This window comes from Rana temporaria, chromosome 12 (genome assembly GCF_905171775.1).
Source record: "Rana temporaria chromosome 12, aRanTem1.1, whole genome shotgun sequence".
In the NCBI taxonomy this organism is placed as follows: Eukaryota; Metazoa; Chordata; class Amphibia; order Anura; family Ranidae; genus Rana; species Rana temporaria.
In genome coordinates this window covers 126287575-126302727 of record NC_053500.1, presented here as the reverse complement: position 1 = coordinate 126302727, position 15153 = coordinate 126287575, and the positions used below count along the sequence as shown (strand labels likewise).

General features: G+C 39.4%; 2 protein-coding genes across 2 annotated transcripts in view; one reads left to right on the top strand and one right to left on the bottom strand.

The window, feature by feature from the left end:
* LOC120918789 (BPI fold-containing family C protein-like) overlaps positions 1 to 15153 on the bottom strand; it is a 332741-nt gene that overhangs the window by 169979 nt on the left and 147609 nt on the right. Inside the window, exon 4 of the mRNA XM_040330584.1 lies at positions 4331 to 4665. The gene's annotated coding sequence lies outside the window, so the exon portion shown is untranslated. The remainder of the gene's footprint in view (positions 1 to 4330; positions 4666 to 15153) is intronic.
* The window catches only part of LOC120918791 (BPI fold-containing family B member 6-like), a 31018-nt gene continuing 21384 nt past the window's right edge, over positions 5520 to 15153 (top strand). The window contains exons 1-6 of the mRNA XM_040330587.1: positions 5520 to 5698; positions 9274 to 9388; positions 9810 to 9914; positions 9996 to 10142; positions 12487 to 12550; positions 14105 to 14165. Of these exons, the coding sequence (XP_040186521.1) occupies positions 5593 to 5698; positions 9274 to 9388; positions 9810 to 9914; positions 9996 to 10142; positions 12487 to 12550; positions 14105 to 14165 (598 nt within the window). The 5' untranslated portion in view covers positions 5520 to 5592. The remainder of the gene's footprint in view (positions 5699 to 9273; positions 9389 to 9809; positions 9915 to 9995; positions 10143 to 12486; positions 12551 to 14104; positions 14166 to 15153) is intronic.

Genomic DNA, 15153 nt, shown 5'->3' with positions numbered 1-15153 from the left:
GCCCCCCGGCGGTATTCCCGAGTCTGGCTCGGGGTAAGATTTTTATACCAAAAGCGGTATCCCCGAGTCAGACTTGAGCTCGCCACGCTGCAGCCAGAGACAAAGTTACTTACCTTGTCCCTGGATCCAGCGATGCCACCGCGCTGTGTGAGCGAGCGGGACCTTGCTCGATTCACACAGTGTCCTCCTGTGCCGCCGATCCCTGCGACGTTACGGCGGGAGCGGAGAACGGCGTCAAATTCAAAAAGGTAAACAAACACATTACATACAGTATACTGTATTCTTATAGATTAAAGTACTGTATGTAAAAAATACACACCCCCCTTGTCCCTAGTGGTCTGCCCAGTGCCCTACATGTACTTTTATATAATAAAAACTCTTCTTTCTGCCTGCAAACTGTAGATTGTCCAAAAGTGTCCCTTTATGTCAAAAATGGTTTTAGAGCAGCTAGAAAACAGCGATAATAAATTATAATCACTTGCAGAATTGTGCGATAGCGATTTGTGGGGAAATTCGTCATAAACAAATTTAAGTGAGTTATTCCTAAGAATTACAGGCCTACAGTATAAAATGCCAAATTTCCTTGCAAATAATGGTACCGCTTTCAGCACCTTTTTTCTGAAATAATCATACCGCCAGGGAGGTTAAGAGAGGCATGGACTCTAGAAAGAGAGAGATATAATTTTGCCCCCCTGTACAAATTATTAGTAAGACCTCATCTGGAATAGGCAGTTCAGTTTTGGGCCCCAGTTCTCAAAAAGGATATCGTGGAACTGGAGAAAGTGCAGAGAAGGGCAACCAAACTAATAAGAGGCATGGAGGAGCTCAGCTATGAGGAAATATTACAGCAACTGAATCTATTCCCTCTTGAGAAGAGGAGATTAAGGTGGGATATGATCAACATGTACAAATATATAAGGGGTCCATATAGTGAACTTGGTGTTGAGTTATTCACTTTAAGGTCATAACAGAGGACACAGGGGCACTCGTTACGTCTGAAGAAAAAAAGATTTAATTTCCAAATACGGAAAGGTTTCTTCACAGTAAGAGCTGTGAAAATGTGGAATAGACTCCCTCCAGAGATGATTCTGGCAAGCTCAGTAGATTACTTTAAAAAAGGCCTGCATTCTTTTTTAAATGTACATAATATAACGGGGTACTAACATTTATAGGTAAAGTTGATCCAGGGAAAATCCGATTGCCTCTCGGGGGATCAGGAAGGATTTTTTTCCCCTGCAGTAACAAATTGGATCATGCTTTGCTGGGGCTTTTTGCCTAACTATGTAACTATGACAGGGGGCCAAGCCTTTTGGTGAAACAGTGGGGTTTATATAAATGATTAATAAAAAAACAACTGTGCACAGAAGATGATTTCTGATTCATAGCTACAAATATATGCTTTTTTTCCTATTTAATTGAAAACCTATTAAAGAGAACTACTCACAAAGGGGCTGGATGGAGGACAGGAAATTCTGAAGTGAATAAAAGTCCATCAGCACTGACCCTTACGTCTTAATTTGTAGAAATGGTCCAGAGGTCACATAATGCCTGATAGTTGATACCATGACACACTGATTTCATACACTGCACATTACAATCTTGGAAACAGTGTGGGAAGTCAGGTATATAGCAGCAAAAGCTCTTAGCCTGGCCATAAACACACCAAATTTCCATCAAAGTCAACTACTTTTAACCACTGTTATATTATACTGACCAAACAAATGAAATCAACTGGACATTAAAACTGTGACACCAGTGAGGCTGTTTGTGGTAGGGTGCCTTAAATCAGTCAACCTTAAAACAAATCTTATTCAAAAACCGCGTTAGTGCCAATATCGTGTCAAAAATAATTAGTGCAGAGCAGCGACACAACCATGTGATATAACCATAGTAAATGCAGATACAAGAAAAATAAAGCCGTGCTTGTGCAATGCAAAAATACACATTCAGTAAAACATAAACCAGAATATTATATAAAGTCCCCGTTGATGAGTGAAAAGTTACAGTATCATCTTTAAAAACTCACTGTAAGAGATCCATCACCAACAATAATATAAACTCCTTCTGTGAAAACCTTCACCTCAGATAAAAGGGGCGCTTACCAGATCCTATTGACCCTCTATCTCTAGAGAGGTCAATTGAGCAGTGACCATCACCTGGGGTATTGCATCTATGGGGTATTGCAAGTAGAGATGCACTCCTATGAAAACTGACCACCACTACCTATCTCCAGATTGGCCACTGCAGATACCATGGTCCAGGGTATGGAAGGGAAATAACGATTCAAGTCATTGGAAGACATCATTTATGATGAAAAATGGGCGGCGGTGCTGCATGCTGACATCATCGTGTCCATACTGATCCCGGAAAAACGCGGGTGAATTGTTTGCCAGCGCAGAGACTGTACAGATTGGCGTTTTTATCATTCACTTATGTAAGTGCAATTTTAATTTTTTTAATAAAACGGTTCAACGATTTTACACTATTGGAGCATTTTTTTCTTCAATATCATGGTATCTGCTGTGGCCGGTCTCGAGATAAGCAATGGTGGTCAGTTTCCATAGGAGTGCATCTCTACATGCAATACCCCATAGATGGTTATGATCATTGCTAGATTGACCTCTCTAGAGATAGAGGGTCAAAAGGATCTGGTAAGTGCCCTTATTATTGGAGGTGGAGATTTTCTCAGATGGAGTTTATATCACTGTTGGATCTCTTACAGTGAGTTTTTAAAGAAGATAACTTTTCACTTATCCCCCTGTACTTTATTTAAATATTATTCTAGTTTATGTTTCACTGTATGTATATTTAACACATTTTTCTTGCAACTTTAAAGCAAAAGCTAGCTGAAACTGTTTGAAAAATGTACATTGCCAACATCAAAATTTAAATTATAGGTGACCTCTGTACCCCTTGGCACAAGCTGAAATATCCGATTCCTACTAGCATAGAGTATGTTAAAGTGAATAAAGGGAATTGTTGAAAATTTCAGATTTCTGCATAATCCCAGATGGAAGTGATTCTAAAGTATGCCAGATTAGAAAGATAAGTAGTTTGTGTATAAAGAAGTTACACACCTTGAGGCTCAATACAAGCCCTTAACAGAAGGCGGGGGTAGTAGTAGGTAGAGCCATGAACCAGTATGGCCCAACAGGTTGGAAACCTGGCTCAGGGCCCAAAATATGGTCAGTTACCTAATGTGAACTTCAGTGTACTTTGCGCTCTTATGTAAGAGGAAGGATATGATTATCCCTTATCTTCTTTAAATCTTCACAAATCTTCACAAAATCTATCAATGAACTGATGTAAGGACAGGTCTCTTATTCTTATCCTTGATCTATCTTAGATGGAATTAAAAAACATTTTAGTCGACTAAACAGGACTTTGCATCAGTAAAACAAACAGAGCAGTGTGCATTCAATCATTCATTTAAATCAAATATAAACTATGAGCCACTGTAGGTTTGGTTTTAGGTTATTCTATTACGGTAATACAATTTTGCCCATTTTACCTAATCTGCCAATAATTATCTTTACTTAGCAGATAATATACCTACAGCATCATTTTGCATCATAAATGACACTAAGACAAGACTGAATAAGTATACACTATAGCACATATTTATTGCCCCCCTGAGGTCTCTGAATAATAAATTAAATGGTTAGTTCTTAAAATACAGATACTTATTTTTTTTGGTAGATGCTGGACAGGTTTATCGCCTAATAATTTTTATATGTTCAGGGTACTGTAATGTGCTTGAGTTTCTAAATATGCACATCTGCTGCCCATTATGAGCGTTCCCAATCTATTTCGTATTATGAAGAATAAACCAAGAGGGGCTGGAACACACATAAGTGAGCAGAAAACCCCTAAGGATGGACAGGGGCCTAGTTGGGAATTACAGCAGAGAAATCTTGCTGTTGCAAGACTTATAAGAAGCCAGGGACTTATTTTCATAATAAGGGTTTTATTAAATGTAAAAAGGCTTCTGTGCTACTCAGTGACGTCTTCCTATATAGACAGAGTGAATAATTGCAGCAATAACTACGAAGTGTGTACACAACAACAAAAATAGAGCAATGGTGAATGGGTTATTGCGCAGAAAAATTCATAATACATACATAATATTATATATCTTAAGACACATAGATAAGTGTATAAAGCAAGTGAAAAGGGTGATCAAAATAAATCAATTGATTCCACTAGAAAATAAGAGTGATAAAGTCCAAAAGATGACAGTGCAGATAAACTGCTAATGTGAGGTGTCCATTAATCCCAAGAGGAATGAAACTCCACCAAAGACAGCAGTCTGGTCTCCCAGAACTCTCACCTCAATGAGGGCTAAAATCAGCAATCAATGTGAAATACCACCACGCATCAATCTCCTCGATATCCCCTGGTAAAGGCTGATGGAACACTGGTCCCTTAGCAGAGTACCTAGATTGCTCAAGCTCGGGGAACAAGAGGGACAAATGGAAGGCCTCCAATAGTGTAGTACGTAAATAAATAGGGCATTTATTGAAAAACAGTTGCGCCTACATGAAAATCGATAAAAACGAGCATAAAATTGAACAGTGGCGTCCACAGCGCCTTCTCACGTCACTCCTGGTGTACGTCTGTCCACGGCCAATCCCTATGCATTACGACACGGTCAAGTGTCTTCATCTGGGGAGATAGAAAAATAACCATTACACACAATGCAGTTCAACCCAGTAGCAGTCATTTCTCACTTAGGGGACTTGCACAACTGCTGATAGCCAGGTATTATTGCAGCACAATTCCATTTCTTCGGAAAGTTTATTTTTGTACATCTAATAAATTAGATAGTTAGACATGGTAAATAGCCACTCACACTATAACATTTCAATCAGTGTTTGAGTTACTTGAGAATCTGAAACAGACTCATAGAAACTGGGTAACTAATGGAGTCAACCAAGGATACGTTCACCTAAGAATTCTCATATATAGATAATTAAGACGGCAGGTCACTGAGAGTTGGAGTTAAATTAGGACTTCTAGGGGGCTGGATAAAGAGTTCTTATTTCAGTACATATCCCTGTACTATACATAACAACAAGCATAAGTTAAAAGTATAAGTAAGAGATTACCTATATAATACCAGCTGAGAATTTACAACCATTTGTCAGACAAATCATACATACTATATCAATACAGATTATAATTTTACTTTGTAACTACATAGTACCCCAATAAATGATGTACATTTCAAAGTATTTTTCTAATCATTACATTGACTTAACTCCTTATCAAAAGTACAGTATATGTTGTATATCGGTGCACATATCAAAATTTTGCAGGAAGTCCTTACGAAAAAAGAAAATCTTTATTATTTATTCTATTTTGATCAACAAAACACGAATGACATTTTATAATAAACCTTCATATTTTAATTTGTGTAAGCAATTCATTAGGACGCTAGGGCTCCTTTAAGCAAATCATTACAATGTGATGGGAACATGCAGTGTAAAATGATATCTCAAAGTGAATTTACAGATGAAGTAGATGCTTTTATCTTCTTGATTTACTAGATCTGCTTACTACTGCCTGTGCTTAATGCGTGAAGACTAGAACATGGCTCCACTTTATCATCTAGTGTATTTCCTGGCATTTCTGGTTTCTTGTCATTCCCTTGACTCTGGGGTCTTCCTACAACTCGATGGCTGTGCTTTGGAAAACAGTAAGGCGTGCAATAATTCATGTTCTTATATTTTAGTTGTAGGTGCTTGTGAATGCTATCTGGTATCATTTAGAGAAAATATTATTTTTGATTTGATAAGGTCATAACATTTAGCAGTGTTTGCCAAAGTGGTATAATTAACAATCAATTAGGTTCATTCACAACACACTGGAGCCTTAAAGAAGCCCCTGCTTGTAGAAAAAAAATTATTACGCAAACCTGAAAAACAGATTCTATCTCAATTTCCTTTATAAACTCCAACTTGGGGCTTGTTCCACCAGTTTAATCTTGTTAAAGAGCAGAGGAAAATTTTGCAAAGCAACTTTGTGACAAAGCACCACTTAGCTCCAGTATGGGGAAGCTAAACACAGACCTGAATGTAAGAACTCATTTTGATCTTTTAACTGGTGCTGATTAGATATAGGTTTTGCACCAGATCAAATATACATCCATTTGGTTAGAGTTTTCTTTCAGCCTATTCAAGCCCTTAGTACTTTCTTCTAAACACAACGAGAGGGGTTGCATTGCCACAATGACACATTGGGTATATTTAAATTATTATAAACAATTAAAGGCACATTGGACTCGTAGTTTGTGGTTTGTAGACCAATTGTATGTCTACAGATTAAAGTTGGTTTGAGTTTCCAGGGCCTCTTAAAACAGAACGAAAAGCAAAACTTTCATTTTTTATTTTGGATAAGACAAGGAAGGGTTATAACCCCTTTTCGTTTTTGCCTTCTATGTCCCATTATGAACATCTCCTGCTCTTCCTGTCCCATAACCAAAACAGAAAGTAAGAGGAAATCTCTCCAAAGAGAAGGAAAATTCTGTGTTGTTGCCACCAGGGTCAGTGTCCTTATTGGAAGATTTTCCCTCTGGCCTGTTCTGGTTACAACCCCAAATTTAGTTGTTTTTTTTCACACTCGGTGATAACAGTAGAGAGGACAAATAGGGTCTTAACAGGGGCACAGAGTGCAATAAAACCTGATAGGTGTTCCAGTACCTCTCTACTCCATCGAAAACTGATAAAAATTGCATTTAGTTATATTTTAAATGTGTTTTTCTGATGTCACTTTAAACAAACTGCTTTAGTAAGCTTCAGCACTGCTTAAAGTTCATTGAAAACGTGCTTAAGCCTATTAGAAACTTAAAAATAATAGTCAACACTATCATTATTACCATCTTTGTACGTATAGACATTTTTTAGCTTAAAGTGGTTGTAAACTCTGCCCTATAGCCCAATGAAGTGAACAGCCACAAATGATGCACAGAGATTAAACAAATCCTCCTACTTGTATGTCTGCTGTCTTTTCCTTTCTACGTTCTTTGGAAAGTGCACATCATGTTATAAATCTTTCTTCCTGTTTAGCAGCACATAGGGGGGGTGGGTGTGGAGTCTGAGCTTACACTGTGTGAGAGCTTATTGGAGGAAAGGCACACAGCCCCTTCACATAGGCCAAGGAAGGAACATGCAGAGCTGTATTATGAATAGACCAGCTGTCTGCTTATCTCCCTCTAAGCTCCCTCCCCAACACAAATTTTCAGCTACTGTTATCTCATGTGTCGGAGAACTTGCCAGAAGTGACTGATGCTGATAAAAGAGGAACGGAGCACGAGAGGGCTATGGCACTTTGAGCTTTTGAGAGAGACAAGTAAACACTACAGATATATGTGCTTAGGTCACAATTAAAACCACTTTAAGATAGCAAGGGTTAGACCCCTGCCAGGTTATTTTTTGCTGCTTGTTTACCATTAGTGAGATTTCCCTTCCAGTCCCAGAGAAAAAACATTAACTTAGAGAAAATCTCCTAAAGGGCGTTGAAGTCTCTCTTACCTCTTGCTCTGGGCACAGCACTGAAATTTTGGATTTCCCATCATTCTTTTAATTGGTGACAAAGATTACCAATACAAATAGAGGGGTACATTTCCCCAATGAGGACAGCAATAACAGCAACTTGACAGAGGGACAAACCCTTCCTCATTCCATCCAAAACTAAAAAATAAATAAAAAAAAAAACACTTTGCCTAGAGATACACTTAAACATCCCCATATTGGAACTGAATTTGTTGTTAGAGGTTTAAATAAAGCTGCTTAAAGTTTCCTGAAAGCTTTACAAATGTGCAAAATCTTGCTGTAAACGATGCTCTTATGCAAGCTAAAACCTTTGAAAAAGGTATGAAGGTAAAAATCCATTTAGTGCCTCTTTTACAGTTGCTGGATACTACCCTGAGCAACTGTCTTCCAATGTTGTGAGAGTTAACAGTAGCCACTGTTACTAAAAAAAAGTTGTCCCTTTTACCTGCCCCCTTCTGCCTTCTCTGCTATTTACAGAGCTTGTACTAGTATTCTTCAACAATGCATTATGTTCTATGAATTGAGGAGGAGAAGATGAATTTACAAGATCTTCACCACCCAATCATAGAACTTGTTGCATTGTGGGAAAAAAAAAAACATACAAAGTCTCTGAATGGCAGAGAGGCTAGAAGGGGCAAGCCAGAAGTGCAACTTTTCTCAGTAGCAGGCAGTATTCGGCAGCCCTGAAGAGGGCAATACATGGAAGTTTATTACCAGAAGCAGCTGCCTGCAGGCAATGGGACATCAATAAACATAACTAATGTGTTTGATGATGTAACCCCCAAAGAAATAATACATGAGAGTGTAGTTCAGTGGCAGCTGGCGTTTTTTTGGGGCAGGGGGCAGCAAACAACCATCCCCCCAAGCGGCCAGCAGCACCCGCTCGCTGTCTGCACGTTGGTCCAGCACTTACACCATCTAGGTGGCAGGTGGTGGGCAGAGGGCAGTGACTCTGTGTCCTCTCCTCCATCATAATGACGCCCTGCATCTCCTCCCCTCCTCCTAGAAGTCCAATATGATTGCCTTTCCTTTAAGCCTCTTCCTGATTGGCCGGGATGAGGATCAGTGTTAAAATAGTGAATGTTCATTCGCTATTGTAACAAACATGTGTAGTCTTGGTTCGCATTCTCTGCCCCCCGAGCCCACCCTATTTTGAAGCTTATTAGAGCCTCTGGCTCTAATCAGGTGCTTCAAAACCCCCCCATTGAAATCCATGCATCCGGCGTCCTGCAAGGGGCATGGATGGGGGGAGGCGCCTGTGCGCCCTTAATGGATAGGCCACACTTGGTTTAGTGATTGGGTTTCTATTTATTACGAAGTTTTACAATTTCTTGTTAATTAACCTGGCCCTTAAACACAAAATTAACAAATAAATAAATCTGTTAAATCCAGACTATTGCACACTAGTATGGTCTATGAAAAGCTAATGGTCTTTTATATTTATATTTTTTTGTCCCTTCAAATATATCACTGCCTTAATTTTGAGTGTTCATCTGATTTAGAAATTGAATATTGTATAATTTATAAAGTCAAATTGCCATCATTGTTATCTTTTGCCTGTGACAATACATTACTGACCACTTAGTAATATGATTGTACCAATAGTGCTGTATCACCTTAATTGACAAATCATATTTCCTGTGAATACATGTGTTTTTAAAAACCCAACAAAACTATTTAACAAGCACAAAATATTAATGGGCAATGTCTACTTTTGCAGTTGTGACAGGAGTACTTTCAAATAAGGACTTCTTGATCAAGAAAATGTCAGAATCTCCAGCAACCAAGAAAGCTCTTGGCAAAAAGGGTAAAAGTCCAGTCAAGGGGATTACAAAGTAAGTTAGATGTTTGCTAATTACAAAATTTTCACCCCCTCCCCAAACATACACACATGCTGTCACAACATGTTGAAAAATATACATATATGCAGGTCCTAGAAATGAGCCAAGACTTTGGAAGTTGGGTTACGTTTCTGCTGCCGACCAACTATGGGTCTACCTGGTATGCAATCCTTCAGGAACATCTCAGCAGCCAGACCAAGTCCGAGCCAGTGGTGCCTAACTGTATAGAAACTTTTATCATATTAGATATTATTGTTTATTGTCCTATGGGGGCATGTTTCTGCCAATGTTAAGATACTTAAGGTTTCTTTGTGCGCATTTGACAATTCTGCTTATTTTCAAACTGGCACAATATAACTCAACACCTCTGCAACAACTTCTTATATTTATTCATACTTGTCTTTTAAATCACCAGCATTAAAGTAGAAAAAATTGACTTCTCCAACATCGAACTTGACTTTCTTCCTAATCTTGGTGTCCATATGTTTGTGACAAACAAGATAGAAATTGGGGGAAAAAGGTGAGCTGTGCCTAGATCACAAGATGGTCTGAGTATATCTCAAAAATGTAAAGACCTTGACTATTTACTATTGTTCAACAGTTTTCTGGGTGGAAGGACAGAGCTGAAATTGGAAATAAACATTATTACAAATTCAACCCTAAAGAAGGAAAATGTAACCTGCCCTACGTTACGAGTTTCAGAATGCAGAGTGGAAGTACTTAATGTCAAAGCCAATCTACCAAAAGGGTAAGTAGACGTGATTTTACTGCCTGGAGTTATGACCATGGCTATAAGGCCATCAATATTTTGCTCAATTTTCACAAACAGCCCCGTGGGTATATCACAAGTGCTATTTGGGGATTGTAGGAAGTATTTTAAGTTAGTAAATGGAGGAGCGCTACAGGTAGAGTCTGTAGAGAGGGTACAAATAAAGAAATATCAACAATTTTCAGACTTTCAATAGCTTTGTCTTAAATAATAGATACATAGGGCCAGATTCACAGCCAGCCGCCGTAACTTAAATATTGCCGTTTAAGTTACACTGCCGCAAAATTTCTACCTAAGTGCCCTATCCACAAAGCACTTACCTAGAAATTTTCGGCTGTGTAACTTAAATCCGGCCGGCGCAAGGCGTTCCTATTCAAATGGGGCGAGTCCCATTTAAATTAGGCGCGCTCCTGCGCCGGCTGTACTGCGCATGCTCACGACGTCATTTTCCCGACGTGCTTAGCGCGGTTTTACGTTGCGCCGGGTTTTGAGAATCGCGACGGGCGTAAAAAAAAAAATACGAGTTGCGGCGGGAAAAAAAAAAAATTTAAAAAAAAAAAGACGGCGACGCGGGATAGAAGGGTCTACTTTTACAAGGCCTAAACAGTTTAGGCCTTGTAAAAGCAGCCCTAATTTTACAATTGCAAACTAATACTTCGTGGATCTCCGTAAGTGCTAATTTGCATACCCGAAGCAGCATTTCGACTCGAAATGCCCCCAGCGGCGGATGCGGTACTGCATCCTAAGATCCGACAGTGTAAGTCCCTTACACATGTCGGATCTTCTCCCTATCTTTTGGAAACTGATTCTGTGGATCAGTTCCAAAGATAGAAACAGGGATACGCCGTCGTATCCCTTTTGTGGATCTGGCCCAGTATCTCCAGGCTGAAAGTGAACTAATAATAGAAAAAAATTAAGTATATCAGTGATTTTTATGTTTACAAACTTTTTTATTAGGTACAAAATAATGGTACAAAACATTATATCATGGATCCAGAGAAATGCAGTATATACAAATAAAAAATTATTAGGATTTATGACAAAATTATACTTTGTGTGATAAGATTATTTCTTATAGTTAGAACAAGTGGTAATCAAATGATCAAGTAATATTTTGGAATATGGACTTATTTTCTTTCCTGAGTGAATTGGTTGAAGATAGGATTCCTAGCTAGGAATATCACCCAATTTGAAAGGATATGTCTCAAAGATCCACATGCCAAAGGTCGTATTTCAATAATTTATTCCCAACTGATCACTAAATCAAATACTATATTACCCTCTTATACTGCTAAATGGGAATTAGACTTAGAATGTAAAATTAATAACGAAACCTGGGCAAGCATTCGGTCTAATACTAGCTCTGCATCTATAAATGTATCGGCAATGGAAACATCATATAAAGTGCTTTCCCGTTGGTACCTGGTTCCCAATAGATTAGCCAAATGTTCAGCAAACTGCATAGATCTCTGTTTCCGCGGTTGCCCAGACAAAGGAACATATATCCACATCTGGTGGCAGTGTCCACTTGCAAGGAAATTCTGGGAAGGGATTTTCAGGATCGCTTTTAAAATATTTGACTGTATTATACTACCGGATCCAATGGCGGCCTTACTTAACATTAAACCAGAAACCCTTTCTCGGAATCAACATAAGTTATTTATTTTATTTATGATAGCCGCGAAACAGGTAATAGCCAGCGCATGGAAATCACCTGCATTACTGTTGTCGGAAGCCGAGAGGAGAACGAATCTTTCATTCGTACATGCTAAACTGGAAGCGCTAGACAAAAATGGGTTGGCAAAAAATTTGATAGCATATGGAAGCCCTGGGCTATATACTATACTCCAGACACTTTCGACTCAAGAGTTCTCATGTCATGGTATTGATACCCTTTCATGGATAATAGCGAAATAAAATAAGTGAAATCCACCTTCGGAACACCACCATTATCCTCTCCCTTCCCTCCATTAGTTCTCATTTCCATGTATTAGTAATTGTTTTTATTTATGTTTAGTTATATCTGTGTAATACTACAACTCCTACAACAGTTCAATTATTATTGCATTAATCTGTATTTCAATGCTGTATCTCATTCTTAGTTGTTGTCATCTGACATACTGTAACTGTTGTAATCTATTAAAAAAAAAAACATTATACGGAAAAAAAAAAAGGATTCCTAGCTAGGATTTAGGAGTTGATCTGAGTGTGTATTGTAAACCATGGGTTCCATTTTTTCCCCCAAGTAAATGTGTAGTATTGTATAAGGTGTGGAAAATTTGGCAAAAGTATAATATTAATTCTGCTTATTTCTGTTTTACAGAATTTTGCCAAATGTGATGAATAATTTCTTAGATAAAAACCTCAAAACTATTTTGCCTAATACAGTAAGTGATCTGAATAGTAATGCATGCCTTGTGTATACAGCTGTTAACTATTAGAATGTACTATTGCTTTTAATAACATGAATTTGAGACCACTTTCAAAGAATAGACAGGATTTCTATTTAATAATATATAAATGCAGTTGGAGTCAAAATCCAAGCTCCATGCTCCAATACCCTCCCAGTTTGATGTCTTTATGTCAGTCACATGATGCTGCAGGGCCCCCCACCTCATTGCTTTTTCTCATTGCTGAGCTCAGCTCATGCTTCCTGACGACTGGATTTACCTTTAATCAGTTAGAAGCAGTACAAAAGTATATAGGGCCAGATTCACAGAAGAGATACGACGGCGTATCTCCTGATACGCCGTCGTATCTCTGTGATCCGCCCGTCCTAACTATTCGACTGATTCATAGAATCAGTTACGCATAGATAGCCATAAGAGCCATAAGATCCGACAGGTGTAATTGACTTACACCGTCGGATCTTAGGATGCAATTCTAGGCCGGCCGCTAGGAGGCGATTCCATTGCGGTCGGCGTAGAATATGCAAATAACTAGTTACGGCGATCCACGAAGATCCGCGCGTTCGTCGCAATCCCGTACGTCGTCGCTAGTCGTTTTTACCCGTCGCAAAGTTACACCTGCTTTAACATGGCTTATGTTTAGATCAGCCATGTTAAAGTATGGCCGTCGTTCCCGGGTAGAATTTCAAATTTTTTTTTTTTTGCGTAAGACGTCCGGGAATACGAAACGCCGTAACGCACGTCACACCGTAATTTCGCACAAATGCACGTCGGGAAATTTCCTAACGGAGCATGCGCAGAACGTTCGGCGTGGGAACGCGCCTAATTTAAATGGTGCCCGTCCCATTTGAATTAGGCGGGCTTGCGCCAAGCGCATTTACGTTAGACCGCCGCAAGTTTACAGGTAAGAGCTTTGTGAATCAGGCACTAACGCTGTAAACCTACGGCGGTGTAACGTAAATGGGATACGTTACGCCGCCGCGGAGTAACGTAATTGTCTCTGAATCTGGCCCATAGTTAGCATATTGTCCCTTGCCTTTATATATACATATTTATGCCATACATGGATCACATTTTGTCCTATTTCACTGAATCAGTCGAATTTCGAGCCATGGGTAGACCTACCAGCTCGGCAAAAGTCAATTTAAAATTTGACTGAGCCAGATGGAAAGCTGTTGGCCCAATATTCACTGCATCCTGTCAGATGTAGTTACCATTTTAATATTCAGAATGCTGTGTCTGCCTAAATACAAGAGTTGGCAATGTACTGTAGATTCCCTCACCTACACTGTTTAGTGTGAATGGGGGAACTGACTGAACTAGAGAAATCTAACTATGTATGGATAGCCCTACATACGTTATCCATTCACTATTAAGGGGCTATGCTGATTTTGTGGGCCCCTTCCTTGTAAAACACTGGCCTGATGCATACAGGTATGCACACAAAAAACATGAGCATAGCAAGTTTAATAAACAGATCATAAAAAAGAAAGGTTATATATCCATTTGTAATCGTTTTTTCTTATATTCCAGGCTTGTCCAGCAGTGGATTACATACTCACTGAAGTAAATAAAAAGTTATGCATACAAGAGGGTAAGTAAGGATAGTGAGCAGTGAGATGGGAGTTCAATTCAGAAACAAGCCAAATGCAATATGCTTTCAGGTTTTGGGTTAACATGGAAGACCATTATTCCTGCAAAGGCTGCAGAAATTACAGCCTTAGTGAATAGGAGCCCTGACTGCTGGGAGCATAGCATTTTAAATAGATGTGCATGTAGGCATGGGCCACCCCACAGATGCCACTGCACCACGGCATAGGGAACTTTGCTTTAGCTGCCACCAGGCCCACTACAATGAAAATAATTAACATGTGAGTTGACAACCTATTCGGCTAGGACACCTTACAAGACCCCACACCAGAAGGACCGGTAACATTGGTCTGGTCTTACCTGTCCCAGCACTAGACTACAGAGTTATGTGAGGTTATCCGTGCCGAATGTTAACTATCCCCCACCAGTTCTCCAACACAGCACGTTTTGCTCCAACCTGTAGGCATTGAAAGGAATGCCATTTACTAGCAAGGCCTCTTTTCTTCCATGGTCCAGGTTCCTGTTCCTGGAAATGCTTCGGAATGCAGTGACCCTACTGCTGAGAAGGTAAACACCACACTAGGCAGACACCAAAACACCCTTCCTAATGGAACCTTCTGAAACAGGCAACTATTATCCTCGTCCCGTACTGGCTGCTTTTCCTTTCATACACTGATGTTAATCACTTTAATTTATTTACACTTTGTTTCCCTTTTTGTACACATTGTGTAGGCATTCTTTAACTCATCTTCATTAAGTGACCAGACCAGACTTTGCAGAATAAATGTATTTGTTTACTGTAATTAATGCGATTAGTACAGGAATGTTACACAATCTGTCACGTACCTGGTACAGAGCAGAGCCTGACGTGCAGGGAGCGGCAACCCTTGCTCCTCTGACTCTGGAACCCCTGGTAGAGCAGACAGGGAGCGCTAGAGTTCAGAGTCGCACAAGCGCCTGGTAAGATGCTGTGCAGGTCTGCGGTGGTCTCC